General features: G+C 31.7%; 1 protein-coding gene across 3 annotated transcripts in view; it reads left to right on the plus strand.

Moving 5' to 3' along the window:
* LOC109594752 (eye-specific diacylglycerol kinase) overlaps positions 1-22,691 on the plus strand; it is a 134,905-nt gene that overhangs the window by 102,503 nt on the left and 9,711 nt on the right. For all 3 annotated transcript variants that reach the window (XM_049964289.1, XM_049964288.1, XM_020009992.2), the window contains 8 exons: positions 5,171-5,374; positions 9,061-9,190; positions 12,252-12,379; positions 12,955-13,308; positions 13,849-14,059; positions 16,949-17,141; positions 17,205-17,307; positions 20,253-20,541. In XM_049964289.1, the coding sequence (XP_049820246.1) occupies positions 5,171-5,374; positions 9,061-9,190; positions 12,252-12,379; positions 12,955-13,308; positions 13,849-14,059; positions 16,949-17,141; positions 17,205-17,307; positions 20,253-20,541 (1,612 nt within the window). The remainder of the gene's footprint in view (positions 1-5,170; positions 5,375-9,060; positions 9,191-12,251; positions 12,380-12,954; positions 13,309-13,848; positions 14,060-16,948; positions 17,142-17,204; positions 17,308-20,252; positions 20,542-22,691) is intronic.

Consider the following 22,691-nt stretch of genomic DNA (forward strand, 5'->3'; position numbering starts at 1 on the left):
TAAATGTATCATTATATATGTTATAATACAGTATAAAATAAATAAAAGAAATATTATTTTAAATTTAAACCACAAATGGACTTTATATTATAAAATATATAATATACAAAATGTTAAAAAGATAAAACAAAAAATAAATACATAAATGTAGTAGTAAATGTCCAATTTAAAATGTTGATATCTGAAACAAAGTCACTTTGGTGTATAAAAGTTTTCATAGTATATTTTACGAATTCACATCCAGAGAATAGAAGTAGAAGGAAACGATCAATCATTGTTTTGAACGGGGATAAAAGAAATATTGTTTTTATTTTGGGAGAAATTTGTGATTTATATTCATTATGGCAACGATTTAAAATCAGCGCACAAAACCAAAATGATATAAATAATTCTCACTCAATTACCTTTCATACTGTATTGTATTTTAATTTGTAATTATTTAGGTAAATTAATAATAAAAAATTCCTATTAACCATTGTCTACAAGTTAAAATTTATTTTCACAAATTTTAAATGGGTTTTATAAAATAATGATTTACTAGTTTGAAAATTAATGTATTGTTTAACTCATGAAATAAAATGACAATAGTTTACACAGCATGTTAGCAAACACTAAATTTTGTTGATTTATTTTTCAATTTGTGTTATTTAAAACAGTTTTAAAACACATTTCACCATTCGGTAAATATATTCATATTAATTTGACTTGCAAATCTAACTGTTTATTAAATATTTGGAGTGGTTCATTGTTATATCCTGCACATTGTTTCGAACTCTAATAAAAAAGCAGTTATTAGCGAGGGTAGATAATTTGATCCATTTTTAGAAAGTGAAGTTCGTTAGATTTTAATTAGACTCGGTGAAAAAGTAACATAATCAAGCGCGTGGAGTGCGACACGGTCCCTAATTAAAAATTTGCCCTTTCCACCTCATAAAATATCCCAACAACTCGACCAAGCATAATAAAATCGTCCAATCAATGTTAATTAAGTGTGCATTTTTTCCGTGGGCAAAAAAAAAAATGTTACAATTACGCAGTTAAAGGTTCGGACCGAAATTCGCCCTTAAATCCGAAAGCGAAGGGTGAATGGATGCAAATGAAGTTCGTGCCGAGTGTCTTGCTAGTGCTTTTTAACTGTACTTAACTCGGATTTATCCGCTGGAATTACGTCCCGTAAAATTAGCCGACCATTCACTCAGAAGTGTGCAATTCCAGCTTCCTGTTCCTTCTTCGGCGCTTCCACGTCGATTGTGAACGACTTACTTTTCATGAACCCAACAAAACCTCCTGTTTATCAATCAATAACTTAATTGTTTTCCTTTGTGTTTTAATAAATAATACGTCTAAGTGTTTGTTGACGATTCGAATGTAAATCATTTTTATCGATTTCAGCTTATTTATTCTTGTTTTTGTGAATAATTTTCTTAAACTTAACTATAAAACTAAACGATAAAACGAGTGGAGGAATAAAAACCGTTTTGAGAGGTTTCGACGTAAAATTGTCGTCGACGGTTGATGAGAATGGAAATTTATGAATTCGTCGTACAAATTGACATGTCTCGAAACAAGGAATCGCATCGGTCCTTCCCTCCTTTTGTTTGTTCCAGACGCTTGACGCGGATCTATTCTCGTGGCTGACATGTTAAATTTAATAAACGTCTCTTGTCTCCTCGATTCACCAGATCAAAATTGTTGTGATCTTCGAGGTTTTATGTTGGGAAGCCTTTTATTAATTATAAATTTCATAATATTTTAATGTGATAAATATAATAAAAATTGTATATATCGACCATCTGTTTCACTTAAATCAGTTTTTTTACATAGTTAATATTAAAAATATTATATATATTTATGAGAATATCGATACTATATATTTCTATGCCCTAACTTTGATACCACAAAATGGAAAGACGAAAGTTAAGTGTGAAATCAATGAAAGAAGTGATGGAATTCGCCAAAAAGCTTCCTTCTCGGCTTCGTTAAATAGGATCTGTAGAAGACAGGCCTCGAAAAGGAAAACCTGGAAAACTTACGCCTCAACAAAACCGATGTATATACGTTCCTGTATAAGAAAACGTCTTTTAGACCTTAATCTTGCTTTTAAACGTGTTTTAATAAGAGCTTTATCGACATCAACAATTGGATGGACAAGTGTAATTTTTACAGAGATATGGATTCAGCAAATATGAAGAAAATTTGATATAAATAATAATCCATTTTTTAACATTTTTTATTTTTTATAAATGTTTTTTTAATATTCACATATATATTTTCTATTAAAATAGTGTATATTAATTGTATTTAAAATTGATTGAAGAAAAAACAAAACTAAGCATTTATACAAAATCACTTTAAAAGGTAAGAAATAAAGAAATAGAAACCTAATTAAATATTTATGATATTAATTATATCAATTTATTTATTCTTACTTAATTTTAACAATTATTAATAATACAAGTTATAAATAATAAATTATATACAAATTACAAATTACAAAACATCAAATTTTATATAAAAGTTTTAAAATCAACTAGGAAGTATCTGGAGAAAACGTAAATGAGGAACATCCTGTATATAATTTGGGAATATTAATAATGGAATAACTTGAAAGTGAATCATCTTGTATATTACGTTAGATACGTTAAATAATATTAACTAAACTTAATACTGAATATTAAAAAGCCTTTCTTATTGAAAACCTTTGGAAAAAAGTAAAATTAAAATTAGAAGATACAATTTTTAAAAAGTTCGACAAATTATTCAAAGAGATTTTATAGAAATGGAATTCTTATTGGTTGAAACATAATCCATATTCTACTAACAGCATGTATTGATGTTATGCTGAGGTGAAACAAAAATCATCACTAATCACTAGTCCAATCACTAAGTCCAGATGTGGAGGTATGTAGAAATGATATATACAGGGTGATGGCATAATTTATTATTATAATCAAAACATACCTGGTGTTCCATTAAAAATAACAAAGTTATTTATGTTTTAAGATGCACAAAATTAAATGTAAATAACGAACACCCAGTATAAAATTTGGGACTACTAATAATGACTTCTTATAAAAACATCTATAGCAAAAATTATCTTCCTATCATCAAAATTGGTCGCTTTACAGATATTTTAATTAGATCGTCAATTTGTCAAAATTTTTGGAAAAAAATTAATAACTCAAAAACATATACCTAAAATATGATAGCTATTTTATTTGCAATTGCAAGTAGAATTTAAAAATTCAAAAGTATACAGGATGTTCCATTGAAAATAACAAGATTAAGGCCACTCCCGAAAAAACTGGAAATGAAATTTTGTTCCCAATAAATTAGAAAAGTCTTCAAGCCAAGTTATAAATGTTATGAAAATTTCAAATCAATATCTATTTCCGACCTTCATAAACTTCCAGTGAATAAGGTGAAACCCTGTATATTTTTGTTTAAGCAATAAAGGACAAGAATACTAAAGAAGCTATTTAATTTATTTTATTAACTAGTCTGCCACGCAACACAAAAAAGTCAAGAAAAATTCATCAACTTTAGTTGGTCCAAAGAAAGGCTTAAGCTATGGCCAATTAAAATCGATATTTTGTTCATTATGTTCAAGAGATCCATCTGAACATCAATTCTCCGCCTTTCTAAACATCTCGTGCCAGAAACTTAGAGATAGTTGTAATCCACTACTTTTTGCTCTGAATAAACGTAGCTATAATTATTAGTATATTTCCTCGAAGACAGTCAACAATATTTTAATATTTTTTATTTTTTATAATAAGTTTTTTTATTTGTTTTTTTTTTAATATTCACATACTTTTTATTATATATTTTCTATTGAAATAGTGACACAATTTCTAATTAATTGTATTTAAAATTGATTTAAAAAAAAGCAAAACTAAGCATTTATTCAAAACCACTTTGAAAGATAAGAAATAAAGAAACTGAAACCTAATTAAATATATATGATATTAATGATATCAATTTATTTATTCTTATTTAAATAATTTTGACAATTATTAATAATACAAATTATAAATAATAAATTACAAATTACAAAACATCAAATTTTATATAAAAATTTAAAAATCAACAAGTATCTGGAAAAGAAGTAAATGAGGAACATCCTGTATATAATTTGTTATCTTGTATATTACGTCAGATACGTTAAATAATATTAACTAAACTTAATACTGAATATTAAAAAGCCTCTCTTATTGAAAACCTTTGGAAAAAAGTAAAATTAAAATTAGAAGATAAATAAAATAAATAATAAATAAAAATATTGTGAAGGTGTTCGTTCCCATCTAAAATGGACTAATTTGAAAAAAAACTAATTTAATATTAGTGTATATCTAAAAATTATAATCGTATAATAAAATAATAAATAAGAGAATATAAATATCCATAACGTGACTATGCATCCATAAAACAATTTAGACTTGATTATGATTAGAGCCGGAGAAGAAATTTGGTCGGAGAAAATTTATGATTGTCCCATAATTTAGAGCCCAATGAAACGTTTTGTTAAGCAATCGTAAACCATGATAATTTACGGCAGAAAATTAAACCAGACTCTCATGAAAAACATATACATATAATCTCTTTCATGGACCATAAACAACGGCATGTTCTAAAACTAATACGCATTTTTTTAAATTAAGTTTGGAGTAGGTGCTATAAAGTTTGCCTGAAATTAATCAATTTTAAATCTAATTTACATAGAATAGTTTCCATGTATTAAAAACGTATTTAAATTATTACTGATTAATTAATTAATCCCCAAACGCATCTAGACGGTTACTTGTATATATACAGGTGTTTAGCTGAATAATAATATTAGTTTTAATTAGGGCCGCTTTTAGTCCCCACAACGAATATAAAAGCGATCCGCGGTGTGAAAATTGCTTTTCGGTGTCGCTTTTAAATAGTAGTGAATTAATGTTGTGTATGGAGCTGCGGGAGTGCTAATAAACACCTGAATTACACACATAACCTAACCCAATTGAATTATCCTCCTTTTATTGTTTAAAAACTTTTTATGTCCCGCACAATTTTTAATCACATTCTATTTTTATAGCTGTGACCTGGTTAAGACCATGGACACAAATGATTTTATTTCATATTTCATATTCTAATTAAATTTATGTGTAATTTTGTCCGTTTGTTTCAGAAACACGGATCGAGAATGAAATGTTCCGCGTGCAATGTGGTCGTGCACCAGAACTGCATCAACATTTTGGCGGATCGCGTCCGATTCTCCTGCAAACCGACATTCAGGGACGTCGGCGTGCGACAGTACCGGGAACAGACGACCATCCAGCATCATTGGGTGCATCGTCGGTCGGAGAAGGGCAAATGTCGCCATTGTGGAAAGGTAACGCATTTTCATGAATTGTTTTCAATGGAAAAACCAACAAAATCTAATATTCTTCCGGCCACGTTCATTTCATATTCATGATTTTGTTCAGTCCATCGCGATAAATGAAAATACTATGGGAAATATATATTTTTTCATTTTCAAACAATTTTCGCTGTTATACAGCTGAAATAACAATTGTGTTGGTAAAAGGTTTTTTTATCCAATTTTGAGATTGTTAACAATCACAATTGTTTATCTTTGCCAAGTTGAATGTGCTTACTGTTTAATTAAACGTGAACATTATGATACGGAAATTGGGGTTTTCTTACGAAATTAACTGTTTATTTGCCTGAACTAAGTCAATAACACTGGTTTGCTGCTAAATATTTGGTATTTCATACCTTGGTATGATTTTCCTATAAATTTTGGTCTACTGAACAGGAAAATTAACACTTTTTTATGAAAGCATTTCTGAAAAATAAAGTTTAAAAATCTTTATTTTCAATTTCTTAGTTTCACCGACATTTTTCAGTGAAACTTGAGATATAATTAACCGATTTGGAAACACAATCATTCAAATTAAAGATAAACTCTCTACCACTTCTATTTAAATAAACTAGTCATAAAGTGTCAAAATGTGTTTTATTTAATAAATATATCGAAATTTTGATCATTTATAACTAACATCTGTATAAAATCAACTGAATAATAAATTTTACAGAATTTAATTATAAAAGAGAAGGGCATAACAAAAATGAAAATATTCAAATTAATGTAACATTATAAAATATAGAAAAATTAAAGATATGAGTATTTCCTTCATTACTTCTTCGAAGATCTATACAACGTTGAGACATTGATTGTATCACTTCTTGAACGTTATTTGTGGGTTTCAGATTTCTTAATGTCGCCTTAGAATGTCCCACAGATGTTCTACCAGATTTATACCGGGATTATTCGCTGGCCACTCCATAACCCTGAAATTATGTTCTTCCAAGAAATTTTGAACAACTCTGGCAGTATGTGGTCTTGGTCTTTATCTTGTTGAAAAGTGAAATTTGGTCCATACTGACGTCTCGAATGTAAACTTGCATCATGAAGTTTGAGTAGATAAATGTGTCCCTGTGGCCATAAAGTAAAGGTTTCCTACCTGGCGAGCTATTTTTGTTCACTCTTGAAGTGACTTCTGAACCAATTATTGATCTTCTCGAGAAGTGGTCAGTCTCCTCTGACTAAAACCAGTTCCTCTGTACCGATACCACAATCTGTGAATAACCGACTTGTTTGAAGCAAGTTTGCCACGTACCTCTGCGACCGACGGTACAGAACTGCAACAATTTCATCTCGATTGAAATACCTTCTTTGTACCACAGTTCTTTCAAGAGAATCGTTGTTTATGGCACAGTACGGTGAAGACGACCGATAAGCAAGGTTGGCAGTTATAGAGACTGTCGATAGAAGTGAACTTAGAACTTTTAATATTAAAATTTGAAATTTCAGAATGATTGAATTAAATTTATCAACCACCTCTCAAATCTACAGCTGTGACTCACCCTGTAGTTTCGGGATTTTATTCTTAATATCTATTTTTCGGATACCTCTTGAAAAGCCGACAGACACATAGTTTGTTGGTCTAGTAACCGAAGTTACCAACCCGATCAACAACTTTTTTCTTTTGTCTGAATTTATTAACAAAAGAAGGACGAGCATGTCGGTGACGCGAACCCATAAGGTTGAACCCTACCAAAACGTGCCCAACGCGGCTAAAAAAGTTTTCACTTCAATAAAGAGGTTTTTTGTAACAATAAAATGTACTGTAGTGTGTAAATAATGCGTACAAGTTTATATATGGTTATCTCAAAAATAAATAAATAAATATTGATCCCTATTTCATTGTGAGTAGTTGAAATTAATTATTGTGATTTAACACACATAAAACTAAACATGATTGTTAATCATTCTAATTATAATCTGTGCATATAAACAACACATAAAAAATAGCTGTTCGTGGTTTTGACATGGATGATGTAGTTTTTTTAGTAGACGTCGATCACCGAAATAATTAATTTGGAAGGTTCACTCTCGTACCCACGAAATGGGACCGATCGCGTACACGTATATTTCAGCCCGACGGCGATTTAAATGTCAGGGGGTTTAATTTATGTACGTGATCACTCGTCGAAGAAGATTTTCCATTGGGATGGTTTAATATGGAGAACGCAATCACTTACTAACCAATCGACTTTTCTCAGACGCCTCGAAGTCCTTAAATTAACGATTTAAACGAAATAACTTTGTCCCGTTCTTTATGCCATTTCGAATTTACTCCGACAAATTTTACTTAACATAATTTATAACATGTTATGAAATAACATTAAACAGATTCGCAGTGTTGTTCATTGCCTCGAGCTCCTAATTAGAAGGGAAGTATCACAGATAAAGTTACAGGAAATGTACTTTTAAGGACATATTGACATACTGCTCATTAATTTTAAAAGTAGTAAAATCTTAACAATTTTGACATTATTATCCTCTCTCTCGTTTCCTAAAAATACGTAAATAACAGCCTTAAATATTAATTAAGATTGTCTGTGATTTTCATTTAATTTCCGCTAAAATTAGTCTCAAAAAACGCTGTTTAATTTTTTAGGAAGTCAGTTTGAATAAAAGAATAATCAGATTTACAGCCTTCACTTTTTTATTAAGTCGAAATTTATTTGAAGTAGATTTATCATAACATTAGGGTTAGTTAATAGGATTATTAGTCTTTGAAGACAACGACGAATCCCTTTAAAAAACTGACTATAGGTAAAACGAATAAGGTATTTTATAAAAAATAAATAATTGTCATTTCCAAAACATGTACATTTGAACTATGATCTGAACATTGTCCAAATGGTTATAAGAAATAGTAGGATAACTTTTAGCAGCCTTGAGTGTCATTGTCAAGCTACATACAATCAACTCATTTTGAGTCCAACCATCAGAAGTGGATTATTGCTAGTCAGTTACGACATAGAAGACTTTTAAGAGAGCCTTGGCTATTAGTTAGACACAACAATGGCCAAATGTACTTTTTTAGAACGAAAATATCAATACCAGACCTATTACATGATGCAGCATGTAATATATCCTCAAGAATTTATTGATAATGTAATAGGAGGCATGCACAGGTGTGTACATGCTTTATTACAAAGCAGGGGTGGAAATACGATACTAAATATCATATTAAATTAAATTGTTTATGACAATAAATTCGTTGATGAAATAGATATTTGGCAAATATTAAATGGCATTAAGGGTTCTTTACAAATGTGAATATAATAAATAATAAGTAAATACAACAACAAATTTTAAATTTAATTTTAGCGTGCTGCAAGATTTTTGATTTGATTAACTAGTGTACCCCACAGAATTTTTTTTCTGAAATTCTTAATACTTTAAAGGAAATATAGAGAAGAAGACGAAACTATTAACATTCTATTTAATTTAAAAAATATAATCCATCTAAAATGGCAAGTAATAATAAATTAATTATAATTTTTTCTAAACACTATAAAAACAATTAAATAAATGTCAATTGTTAGGGTTATGTATTTTTATTTTAATGAATATTTTCTTTCATGATATTCGCCTCAACCATCTCTTCAGATAAAATTATATTAGAACCATTAAAAAATGATATAAATTGTTTGTTTCAGTCATTCCAATCGAAGTTGTCGTTCAGTTCGAAGGAGATCGTCGCGATCTGCTGTTCCTGGTGCAAAGCGGCTTACCACAATAAAGATTCCTGCTTTAATATTCAACGAATAGGTGAAGAATGTAAGTTAGGTGAGTAATTAAATTCGCACCCTTATTGCCATGCAGATTATCGATCGGATGCGAGATATACAAACTGAGATCCTTGCCTTTTTCTATTTTTCTGTTTCTTTCTCCGGTGCCGCGTTATTTTTAGAACAAACATCCTGCAGCGCGTTTTAATTATAAAAATACTCCTGCTACGTGTCCTTCTATTGCTCGTGCGAAATTTAATTTATTCCACGCATTAATAAAATATGATTTTTCATTAACAAAACAAACAGGACGGTGGAGTTTAATCAGGGCAAAAGGTTGGGAAATATCCGAAATTACGGCGCACCTGATTTGTGCGTTACACAAAGCCTACTGCAAATTTCCCGTGTACACGTTTGCACAAAACAAAAGGAATGAAATCAATGTGTGTGTGCCCCATTAAAAATTCAAAACCCCAACTCTCTCACTTTAACGACGCGAAAATAATTCAAAAGGACTCGGTATACGTTTTTATGTTCGTCTCAATCGAATGATACAACAATACCGCACGTTTTCTTTGACGATTCCATTCTTGTGTAAAATCATTAAAAGATGAGGCAAGTATCTCTCTTGAGATCATAAAGATTAGGAACTCCATTAAAATTTCAGCCGCGACAACAGTTTTGAATTTCGAATTTAATTATAATCCAGGCTAACTGGCCTGTCTGAAAATAAACAAAGGATTCGTCGCTCCCATTCTTCAATTGTTTAAATTTTCTTATTGTTGGTCCTGAACGTTTTTGTTTCAATGGGAATCAGGTGACTGGAATCCATTATTTTTTATTTATTATGTGAGCCATCAACGTTGAATGTAACTTAACTTCTGCTAGTTGTTTAAATGGAAATAACCGAAGGGAAAGTTTGCATGCGGGTTAATTGAAATTAATAATGAAACATGTTTTTGATATTTGTAAACGGATTTAAACTACGTTATCCAAACAGGATCGTGTATAATTAATGCATTCATCCCGTCGCCGTATAATCCTAAGCCTAAGCTCAAACTAATAATATTATAAAAACAACTTCATTACTGGAGCAGGAATAATAAAGTTTGCCGGCAAACTTGAACCCAGATTTAATCTAATTAAAGATCTAACCTCCCCAGAAAAAAGTCCACATGCCAGATTTGAGGATTATTGCAATTTTCACGAGGAACGCCGTAAAGTTGGCGTACAATTGGTTAATCAGTTAAGTGGGTCAGTTTAACGAGCTCCGAGTCCATTCCGAAACTTCCGTATGTCTTCGGATAAAAAGTCCCAATTTATTTTCAATTACATTGATTTTTCTGAACAATCAAAAATAAATTATAGGATACTATTTGATAGAAATCAGTTACTTCATTTTTAGTTTGAAGATGAAGAAAATGTACAGCCTTCAGTTCAATTCAGTTCAGTTCATTAAAAATCTTTAAAAGTAGTTTTGGTCTCCTACAATAAATATTTTGTACTATTTCTAGTTATTTAATTAATTAAAGTAATGAAATTTGTAAAAAAAGTAAATATCTATTTTTCTGCACAATCAAAAGTGTTTATAGGATCTAGTGATAAAACCAATCACTTTATTTCTGATTTGATGATGAAAATTTACAGTGCCTTTTAACATGATTAATCCCACTCTCGGTTTTATTAATTTGAAAATATAAAAAATTGATAAAAAACAATAAAATATTTTACTTAAAAATTTATATCAAACATAAAGTCTATTAGCTAACTAAAATAATTAGTTGTTTTTAACCAAACTTCTTCATTTCGTCAAGAGATAAGACACAGCCTAATATCCAATTATAAAAAAAGAATTAACCATAACTTTTTTGGCTAATTTTTTAACCTTTTAAGATAATCTTGTTCTTCTACAATAAGTATCTTATTTTATTTCTAATTATTGGACTAATTGAAATAATGAAATTTGTATTGTCTTAGTTATATAATAAATATCTATTGTTCTGTTCAATAAAAAATATTTCTGATTTGAAGATGAATAAAATTTTTATTGTTTTTTAATATTATAAATCTCAGTGCCAGTTTTATAAATTTGGATATATACAAAATAATAAAAAAGGAATAAAATATTTTACTACTAAAATTTACATTATTAGTCATAAAATGTGCATAAATAAAATTATCTAAATAAAATTGATTGTTTTTAACCAACCAACCAAAATCATTCATTTCAGCAAGAGATAAGACACAGTCTGATGCCCAATTATCTAAAAAAAAATAATCATAAATAACTTTTCATAATTTTTATCCAAAACTTAATAAAATATTCTATTTAAAAATTTACATTATTAGTTATAGTGTCTAAATAAATTGTTTTTAACTAAAATTCTGCATTTCAACAAGAGATAAGACACAGTCTGATACCCAGTTATCTAAAAAAAAAGATTAACCATAACTTTTTTTCAAAAGTTTTATCCAAAGTTTGAAGGAATACCATAGAATATTCTTTAATAAAAGAATATTAAAAATCTTTCAAAAAAGTCTTGTTCTTCTACAATAAATATCTTGATTTATTTCTAATCCTTTGATCAATTAAAGTAATGCCACTTGTGTTATTTTTGTCTATTTTTCTGTTTAATTAAAAATATTTCGTATGTTTTAAGATTAATTATATCAAAAGACGTAAATATTTCATCCTCAAATCAGAAGTAAAGTAATTTATTTATATTTATATCAAATTAAATGATAATTTGATATAAATATAAATAAATTACTTTACTTCTGATTTGAGGATGAAATATTTACGTCTTTTGATATAATTAATCTTCGGTTCAGTTTTATTAATTTGAAAATAAAAATAAATAAATAAATCTACTTGAAAATTTACACTATCAATTGTAAATGTCTCTTAAGTATTTTAAATAAAATTTTTTAGTTGGGAAAAATTAAGCTCATTTAAGAATTATATAAAAAATCTGCCCAATACGGAATTAAAAAATTATACATAATTTTTTTTTTCTTTATTTTTAACTTTTAAAATAATCCCGTTCTTCTATAATAAATATCTTGTTATATTTTTAATTACTTGATTAATTAAAATAATGAATTTTTTGTTGTTTCAGGTGTACATAGTAGTATAATAGTTCCTCCGTCGTGGATCGTCAAGTTGCCTAGAAAAGGAAGTTTCAAGTCGAGCCTTAGAAAAACGCCTAAAAAGAGAGCGTCATCAAAAAAGAAAAATAGAGATAAGGTAATAATTAAATAATGAATAATGAAACGAACAATAATTACAAGACATATTGAAACTTTAATTATCACGACACGACAATACGGAGACTGCATGGCCACACACCATTATAATGCAAGCGCTCTGCTGATTACAATTTCCATAATTAAACCATACAGGATTTCTTCAAGTGCGATTAAAAACCACCAACATGCAAATTAATCGATGCATTATTCATTCACACACATTCAGAGATTTTTCATTGTTTGAATTCGTTGAATTCTTGGAATATTCGCACTGAAAAGTTCTCCTTTTGCGGAATCCAATGGATTTATGTTCACGTCGATAAAGTTTAATAATGGGGAAAGTTTTCTAATGTATTTTATAATGGTAACTAACGTTAACAAGTCATTAAAGAGCACCTGTAACGTTGCGTTTACGATTCCGGTTAATGTTCGAAAGTCTAGCCATGTTTACGATTTCAGCCATTAGCAATAAATTTTATTGTCGACTTTTCGATTTTTACCTTTTTATTGGCCCATTACGAACATTTATAATAATGACTCGTAACTTTTAAATGACATCTCCATTTGTTCCAGGACAAAGAATACAAAACGTTCGCCATCAAACCGATTCCATCGGCGAACGTCACTCCGGTAATAGTGTTCATCAATCCGAAGTCGGGCGGCAATCAGGGACTGAAGCTGCTGCAGAAGTTCCAGTGGCTGCTGAACCCGCGCCAGGTGTTCGACCTGACGCAGGGCGGGCCGCGGATGGGCCTCGAGCTGTTCAAGAAGGTGCCCAATCTGCGGGTGTTGGCGTGCGGAGGCGACGGTACCGTGGGCTGGGTGCTCAGCGTCATCGACCAGATAGGCATTTCGCCCGCTCCGGCCGTCGGTGTTTTGCCACTGGGAACGGGGAACGATCTGGCCAGGGCGCTCGGCTGGGGTGGGGTACGTTCTTACATTCTTATTATACATTTCTTTCAATTTTCCCTCGTTTTTTGAACTGAACAAACTGAAACTTATTAAAAAGGGACCTTCAAATTGGATTATTTCTGAAATAGCATAAAACATATATTTTTTACTTGACTGATTATTATTTCCTTTGAAAAATCCACGTAAAAAAGTGACAAAATAAATTTTAACAAACACTTTTTGAAATGTATTTAACATTCAAAAAATATCAAAAGCAATTTGCGTTTACCACATTTACAGTACAGGTTATTAAAGTCAAAGACAGACCGGAAAAGAGATTAAATCAATTGTTCGCAGTATTTACATTCGATCTATACGTAAAATAACTCCGACAAGTAATTTGTAAGTGCGTAATCGAAAAATAACATTCACCTGACAAAAAATAAATTCCATTCATGGCAACGGTAAAATAAAAACCCAATCGGATCATTGTTCAGATTTCCCAACATTCAATTTTCAGTGGTAGTAAAATAAAAAGGTTTGAAACATGAACGTAATCAATACAATTTGTTGCAGGGCTACACGGATGAACCGATTTCGAAGATCCTGTCGAATCTGGGTGCAAGCGACACAGTTCTGCTTGACAGGTGGTCACTGGAGGTCGAGAAGAATCCGAACGGCGACAGTTCCGATGGCGGAAAAGAGAACTTACCATTGAACGTTGTTAATAATTATTACTCTCTTGGTGTGGACGCTCACATCGCTCTAGAATTTCACGAAGCTCGAGGTAAATACTGGTAGAAAAGAAACAAGGGACAATTTGTAGGTCGTTCAATTACAGTTGAGTTTCTCAAACTTACAGCTCTCCTGTTAGACTTTCAAGGCAGAGATGAAAAAAACTTACTAAGGATAGAACAAATAAGATATTTTATTAAAAAAGAAACAAAAAATCCTGTGACATGTTATTTTTATTAACTTATATGAGGTATGTTTTTTTGTAACAAACGGAGTCAAGAATGAGAAGGAATTTTGTTTAATTTTAATCTTAATTTAGACTCAGGTTTAGTCAATTACCATGTCTTACCTATCAAAAATCAATCAAAGATATCTTTGTAAAATCAGCTTAAAGAGTTTAATCTGTGGGCTTGTCCAGTAATGCTGCATCTTACTTAATGCTTACATCATCATCACAATATTTGATAACATTCCAGGAAAACTGGGCTTTTTAGTAGAACATTGGTTCTATGTCGTGATAAGGGGAGAGAAACGCTGCCTTTTGAAGTAAGTCTTGGCAGGTTAAATCCAATATTGCCTAGTATAGAAGAACAATCAATTTTGCCACGTAATATATTGATTGAAGCTCTCTTCTCTTCTTAGTAGTAGTGAATCCATAAAATGTTCTTGCAGCAATAATGCAGAAAACAGAGCCTGTAATAGAATTTGAGAATTTTGTGATTTGCAGTTTCGTAAGACAAACCCAAGATCTTGGAAGCTGATGTAGAAACTTCCATTATTTGTGGCACAAAATTCGTTGTCAAATAAAATGACCAGATCATTACAGTAATCCTTCCTCATCAGCACGCATCCATTTAGCTTTAGGTTGTTACTCTGACACCATGCCACCAAAGTGTCACTTTGTAGAGAATGGACTTGTACAATACAGTCAACCTGATAATATAGCTTCAGATCGTCAGCATAAGCTAGACTATAGCATAAAAACAAACTCAACAAGTCATTGATGAATAAAAGTAATAATAGGAGTCTCAAGTTAGACCCCTGTGGTACGCCAGAGGATGCAGTGTAAGTGTGAGATCTAAATCCCTTGTAGTTGATGTAACAGGTTCTGTTTCTCACATAACTCTCAATCAAATTAATAAATCTATCACTAAGACCTAAAGTATCAATTGAAGGCACGTGAAAAGTCTATATAAATGACGATCTTTTGACGATCTTGAGTCATACGTATCAAATTAGTGGTGGAAGACCTGCCTAACATAAAATCGTGTTGATGAGGAGATTCTAGTAACGTCTTATTTTTGATGAACAGAATTCCATGCTTGTAGAATGTTTCAAACACTTTTTGTGATAATATTTTTTCCATCGCAGATGATCTTTAATTTGTAGATAAGATAACGGGTAAGAAGAACTAGATAAGCTGTTAGAAGGTATACTATAAAGTATTCTATAAAAGTCTGTGGTACAATTTTCGACATCATCAAAATTGGCAAGTTAATCATTATATAAGGATAAATAGTTGACCAACGTCATCTTACATTAAGGTGTTGATAGCAAAAAATACATTTAATAGGCTTATCACCGAAAGAAATCAAAACTGATTTTTGATCTATCTACTCCCGTGTTTATGACTGTTTACAATTCGGTAAACAAGTTTAAACATATTCATCCAAGCACAAAAGATGAACATCCTTCACGGGCCCCACAAATTATCAGGATCAACGATATTAGTCGTGTGGACGACCCTGAGACTGTTTCAGCCCTTTTCAGCCGAAATTTTTATGTCAACTCGTAAGTAATGTCCATGACTTTTTGGAAACTTTGAATGGAAAGAAAGGAACGAAAGAAAGGTGTTGAAATAGATCCTTCTCTATCAAGACAACGCATCAAAAATTGTTTTATATGTAAACTAAAAAATTTCTCGATAGATAACGGTTCACGTCATTTTCAGGACCTCTTAAAGTTTTACTTTTAACATGTCTCAACAATGACGGAGAAAAGTTTGGAAAAGTGTACAAAGCTAAAAGTATTAGTCTTTCTATTTTTTTCTACGTAAGTATATTGATAAAATAATACAGAGGAGTGTAAATATTTAAGTTCAACATTTCTTCCCGAATCCTGCAGTGTATACCTTGTAATAAGTTTAGAGGAACAATAATTGGAGTTGTGTGGGCGTTACGACGCTGCGGATTCCGAAAATTGCTGTTTCAAAGGGAAACCATCGTTATTGATAATTCGGTTCTGGGGAATTTCGAATTCCGATCTGTTTCGTTCCTGGACTGGGAGAGAGAAAGATAAGAGGAAGTTTTATTTTATTCACTTGTTTGTTCTATTAGTTTGCCGCAAACTCAAGGTCTTATATATAATTTAATACAAGAAAATGCCGCAGCGGATAAAGTCTCGTCGTTCTCACAGTGACAAATAATAGTACATAACGCCAATATTTTATAAAACAAGGTGCCTTAGGATGTTCATTTATTTTTTGCCACTTTCCTTAATTTCCATTAAGAAAACAATAAAGGTCGTCCAAACGAAGACAAATTATTATTTTCTTCTCTAAAATGCTGATTAATTCGTATCACCCGACAAACCTACCAGATGTTCTTTCCCAATGGGAGAACCTAAATTACGTTTTAATTAATTTTGATATTCAAATCGCAAAGATTATATCGAAGGTCGGCTAAAGAAGCGCATTCAATAATTCCGTTTGAAAAGTTTCCCATCTGAAAAAAGCTCGGAATAATGATTCGGCGATAAAAGTTAATCACGACGAATTTAATTTCGCATCCGACCGGGAAACTTTTTAATAATAACATCCACGATTCCATTTTTCCAGTTTCCAATAAATTTCAATAAGCGATTACTCGTTTAAACATTCTTTAATTTTATGCACTAGTTCTAATAATTTTATGCCATTAACGGAGGTTGTTGTTTATTCCAGAGGCACATCCGGAAAAATTCAATTCCAGGATCAGAAACAAGATGTTTTACGGACAAATGGGCGGCAAGGATTTGCTCAAACGGAAGTGGAAGGGTCTGGCCGATTTCGTCACCCTCGAATGCGACGGCAAAGATCTGACGCCCAAGCTGAAGGAACTCAAAGTGCACGCCATAGTTTTCTTAAACATTCCAAGGTAAATAAGTTCAAAAGCGTTCGCATCGTCTGAACTGCGAATTTACAATCGTCTGTTAAACAGTTACGGTGGTGGAACGAGACCGTGGAACAGATCGATGGGCACATCCGATCCGAGCACCGAGGACGGACTCATCGAAGTAGTCGGACTGACCACGTATCAGTTGGTGAGTGAGTGTTCGTACTGACAGCAATTAAAACCGCTTCGATCACGTTAATTAGCTCCAACGTTCTAGCGTTTATTATCGCCCTTTTTAATTTAGCACAACTGTTATAATTGATCCGACAGTCCTCCAATGATTGATTAAGTGTAATCAATTAAATTATTATTTACTTGCTTGTTCTTAAAACATCAAAATTATTATTTTATACGTATATATATATATATATATATATATATATATATATATATGTATTTTTTAGAGTATAACTCGAGATCTACTTGACCGATTTAATTAAACAAGCATTCAAATTGAAGATAAATAATAGTTCTACAAATTTTATTTATGTAATTTTGAAATAGACCCAGCAGTTCAGATACGAATAATTTTAAAAACCTAACAAAGCCGATTTTTCAGCCAAAAATATCTAAAATTCACATATTATACTGTATGAAAGTAAAAGAAGTTACAGAGTTCACTTTAATTTTTTTAAGTGTTGATAATACTTACGAAAAAACAAGATCATGACAAAATATAAAGATAATTCAATTGAAATAACAATTAATATACAATCATATTATTTATGGATAGTATTTGTATTTACTTAAATTTCAATGTACTTGATTAACATTATTTTAATTGTTTGCATCATTGTCATCATTAATTTCAACGCGTATCGCGTAAAACCGGCATCGATGTTGTTAAATAAAATTGTTTTATATTTTGTAGTACTCAGTTTTCGATCATTGGACATATTTAAATAAATTTTTCACTAAATTCATTCAATTTGACTTATAAGGTATACACAACATTGTACGTCAACTGTAAAGCTACAGATACACTGGTATAAACATGTCAGTGATGCGAACGTACGAGATTTCACCCATCCAAAGTGTCTAAAGCATACAATGCGCATGCGCCAATCATGATCATGTCAATGACGTGAACCCATAATATTTACCTACCAAAAAGTGTCCAACGCGGCTAAAGAAGTTTTCACTTGTAAAAATACATTAAGTCTATTATTATTTGTTAGGAAAGGCTAATTTACTTTACAGTTTACATACTTTTGTTGACGGTATAAAAAACAAGTGTGTTTTACTTTTGCTTAATAATTGCTCCCTCCTAATTTACCCCCTCACGATATTTGGTATATATATATATATATATATATATATATATATATATACCATATATCAGATCCATTAATTTTCGACGAAATTCAGCACGTTGGTAACATAACATACATGGTCGAAAGTACATCAGAAATAAAGATTATCCTGAAAATTTCGAATATTTCTATATAGAGATTCCTTTCAGACGACATTCTCCTCTATGAATCCTCCATTTTCAAAACAGTAATAGATATTAGCGTCAAACTCATTCCCGGTTTAGCTGGAGGCCTTTAACAAAACCACTACATTAGTAAAATTTTTCCTGATTTCAAAATGCTCTCAAATATACAGTTGTAACTCACCCTCTAATTCCGGGATTTTATTCTTAAGGTCTAGTTTTCGGGTACCTTTTGAAACGCCGGCAGACACATAGTTTGTTGGTCTAGTAACCGAGGTTACCCGCTAAATCAACAACTTTTTTCTTTTGTCTGAATTTATTAACAAAAGAAGGACGAGCATGTCGGTGACGCGAACCCAAAAGATTTTCCCCTACCAATAAGCTACTGAAAATGAAAATCAAATGGTAAATTATGAAGTATGAACCTGATTAGAGGAGCAATAATGACAAAAAAGGCGTCAGAATTTTTTTAATATATTAATTTTTATTATAGCAAGCTTTAAAGAGCTGAATTTTTACCTAAAAAAAGTCCACTTAACATAACTTGATAGCTAAAAATTGTGTGGGAAACACATTTAGAAGGCTTAGCACCGAAAGGAATAAAAACTGATTTGAGTGAAGTTCATGGCACGTCTGCTCCTTTATTTATAACTGTTTACAATTCGATAAACAAATTTAAACGTATTCATTCAGCCACAAAAGTTGAACGTCCTTCACTGGGCCCACAAATTATCAAGATCAACGATATCAATCGTGTGGTCTGGTCGGCTTTGATACTGTTTTGGTCATTTTCCGCTGCAATCCCGTAGAGTTTCTATGTCGATATAAAACTGAAATTGAAACATTAATCCAATACTACACAGCAAAGGAATGGCCTCCAAAAGAGGCAAAGTATTAAAATAGGTTCGTAAAGTAATGGCCACGATTTTATTATGTTAGTGTTTACTAAAAAGAAAGGAACGAAACAAAGGTGTCTTCATTTAAAGAAGTTCTTTCTCCATCATAACAGTGAACCTCCTTATTCATCAGATTTGATCATCAGAGATTTTTTATACGTAAACTATAAAAAATGTTTATTTATTTTTAATTTAAATGCTTGTTAAGCTAAATCGGTCAATTAGATCTTGAACCACCCTCAAAAATGAGCAACTCCAAAAAATGATAAGGTTAAGTACGCCACAATTTATAGAAAAATTATTGCAGGATATGAAAGGCAGAATTTATTTTCCAATTTGTAAACTAGTGTAATCACAACTTTTACAATGATTGATTTAATATAATCCATCGGTCCTTTATCAACGAAAAGTTTGAAACGAAATTCCTGTCATTTCAAAAGCAGAAATCGCACAAATCTCCCCAACGCAGGTCAGTGATTTATATAACGGACTTCCAAATCAAACTTTTTCACTTAGGACGACCGGAGCATCGATCTAAACGGATTCCAATATTAAAACCCCGAAACAAATTACAGCGCATTCAATTCTGGGTGCTCTCTTGTCAAATCAAAATTCTAATCGGATTGAAACTCTTTTTCTATGTCTAATAGAAATCACCGAGCATTTTTCAGGAAACAGGAATTACTTGAGAAAAATCCTTCCTCATCGTCCAGATTAAAATTAACAAATACAAGTTACGTAACAGATAATTGTTGTTCACAGCCACTTCTTCAGGCGGGCGGACACGGTACGTGTATAACCCAATGCAAGTCGGCAAAAATAGTCACGTCCAAAACGATACCGATGCAGGTGGACGGCGAGGCGTGCAAACTGGCGCCCTCGATTCTGACGCTCTCGCTGTTGAACAAGGCGCCGATGTTGGCCAAGAGGAAGGGCGGTAAGTTCATCGCGCCCCAAGCCGAACTCGAGAACCTGAAATTCACCGTGCACCGGATCAGCATGGCAGATTACGAGCAGCATCACTACGACAAGGGTCTCTTGGCGCAAGCAGGTAATTGTTCTTCAATATCTGTCATCCGTTTTGAATAATTAGTTTAAAATTGAAGGAGTGCTGAAAACGCTTTAAAAATTATCTCTCGTCAAGTTAAAGTTAGCTCAAATCAATTTCTTTTTAAATGTATAAAGGAACAAAGGCATAGTTTACTTTAAGAGCCTTCGTTTTTGAATATCGTCAAAATATCATACGACAGAGTTTTGGCACAATCTACAAAAAGGTGTATAACATTATGGGAGGCAAAAAGTAATGTTAATTTTTTACATTAAATTCAGACGAATAAATTTTGTATAATTCTTTATTTTTAATAATAATACACTGGTTCCATAAAATTAACGCACCACACCAATAAAAATAACTCTTGATTATTAATATTTTCTGAAACGTTTTTAAGGTTTTTAATTATAATTATTACAAAAAATCTTAAAAATTATTGTTTTTCTAAAAATATTAAAAATTAAGAAAATTTGATGTTTATAAAAAATAAAAATATAAACTTAATATGGGGTATTTCCACCTGTACTACTAATGACACCCTCATATATTTTGTCCCTATCTGGGTTCGAATTTCATTTTGATCCAAATTGTCTCAAATTTCGAACGGTTAGGATGGTTCCTTAAACGTCTCCCAGAATGTCCCAGATATGTCCTATTGGGTGAAAGTCTGAACTGCGAGTCCCAATGTCAGCATGATAATTTCGGACATGGGCTGTATATGGACGTGCATTATCCTGCATTAGTAAATAATTTAGACGTGTAATGCCCATCATTAGGGTTTCCTATTTATCATCACAAAGTCGGTAGGTGCTATTAAAGAAATGCCTCCCCACATCATAATGGAGCCCCACCAAAGAACTAAACTATTGTGTGTGTATACTAAACGTTTACACACACAACAGAAAAAAATATTTTCAAAATTATAGATAGTGCTTCTCATTATCAACAACCTTTTGGCATCTAGTGTGCAAATTTTCAATCCTGGACGGATAAAAATCAATAAATAATTAATGAATAAAATATCTCGAGATGGCATTTTGCACTTCATCCAAATATTCAAATTTTTTGCTACTAAGAAAATGTTATAGAGATCTGAATAAATAGAAATGTAAAGTGCACTATTGGATGAGTATAGTGGTTGAGGCAGTACCTCCCGGCTTCACAGTACTTCGTGGTAATTTAATTAAGAGATACGCTCCTTTTGGATTATCATATAGGAACAATTTTCCATCTCAGATGATCAAAGAACGATTCTGTAGAGTGTTGTTGAAGCTTTAGTCTCTTTGGACAAATTATAGGAGTCTCAAAACAGCTTTGATTATTTTTTCAATGTTTTGTAAATGTTCCTGGATGGTCGACCAAAGTTGGTTAAGGGTGTTTGACATGGATTTGTTTCCACTTCTACCCTTAGCATGTCGATGTTTAATGTACTTGGTCTTCCTGATCGATAAAAGACAAAGAAATCAAAATTAGGGGATCTGAACTTGGCAAATCATCTTTGGTATTTAACAAGTGGGCTGAAAAGTAACCACCTTGACCACCAAAATGCGCTGCTATCGCGAAAAAGATTATGATGCCTTATAGCCCATTCATATTTAGGCCGACATATCAAATTTCAACGCGATACAACCCTTAGTTTTGTTTTGACGGCTGATTTTCGGTTACGTGTTTGGCATCATGATTTCCGTTCTCTCATAAAACATTATTTTTTGAGCGGCAAAATGGCGAAGGAAACAATATTGGTTTCGAGAGTTTCATGGTTGCCGGAGACTGCACTGCCGATGAAGTCCGCAGCGACAAGCCCTCCGATGGGATTGTCATGGCATACCCTTCGTGGACTACCTCGAAAAAGGAAAAACAATCAACAGCGAATATTTCTGCGTATTATTGGAGCGATTGATGTCCGAAATCGCATCGAAACAGATTCACATGAAGCGAAAAAAAAATTTTGCTTTTGCCAGACAATGCGCCGGCACACAAGAGCATCGATTTAAGGCTCCAATTGCTTCCCCATCCGCCTTATTCATCAGATTTAGCTGCATCGGAGTATTATCTCGTCTCAAAGATCATTTTGCAGAAATCTCTTCGCTGGAATAAGTGAATCGATCTGAAAGCACGCCCTTGAAGGCAACTATATCGAATAAATTAAA

This window comes from Aethina tumida, chromosome 3 (genome assembly GCF_024364675.1).
Source record: "Aethina tumida isolate Nest 87 chromosome 3, icAetTumi1.1, whole genome shotgun sequence".
Lineage (NCBI taxonomy): Eukaryota > Metazoa > Arthropoda > Insecta > Coleoptera > Nitidulidae > Aethina > Aethina tumida.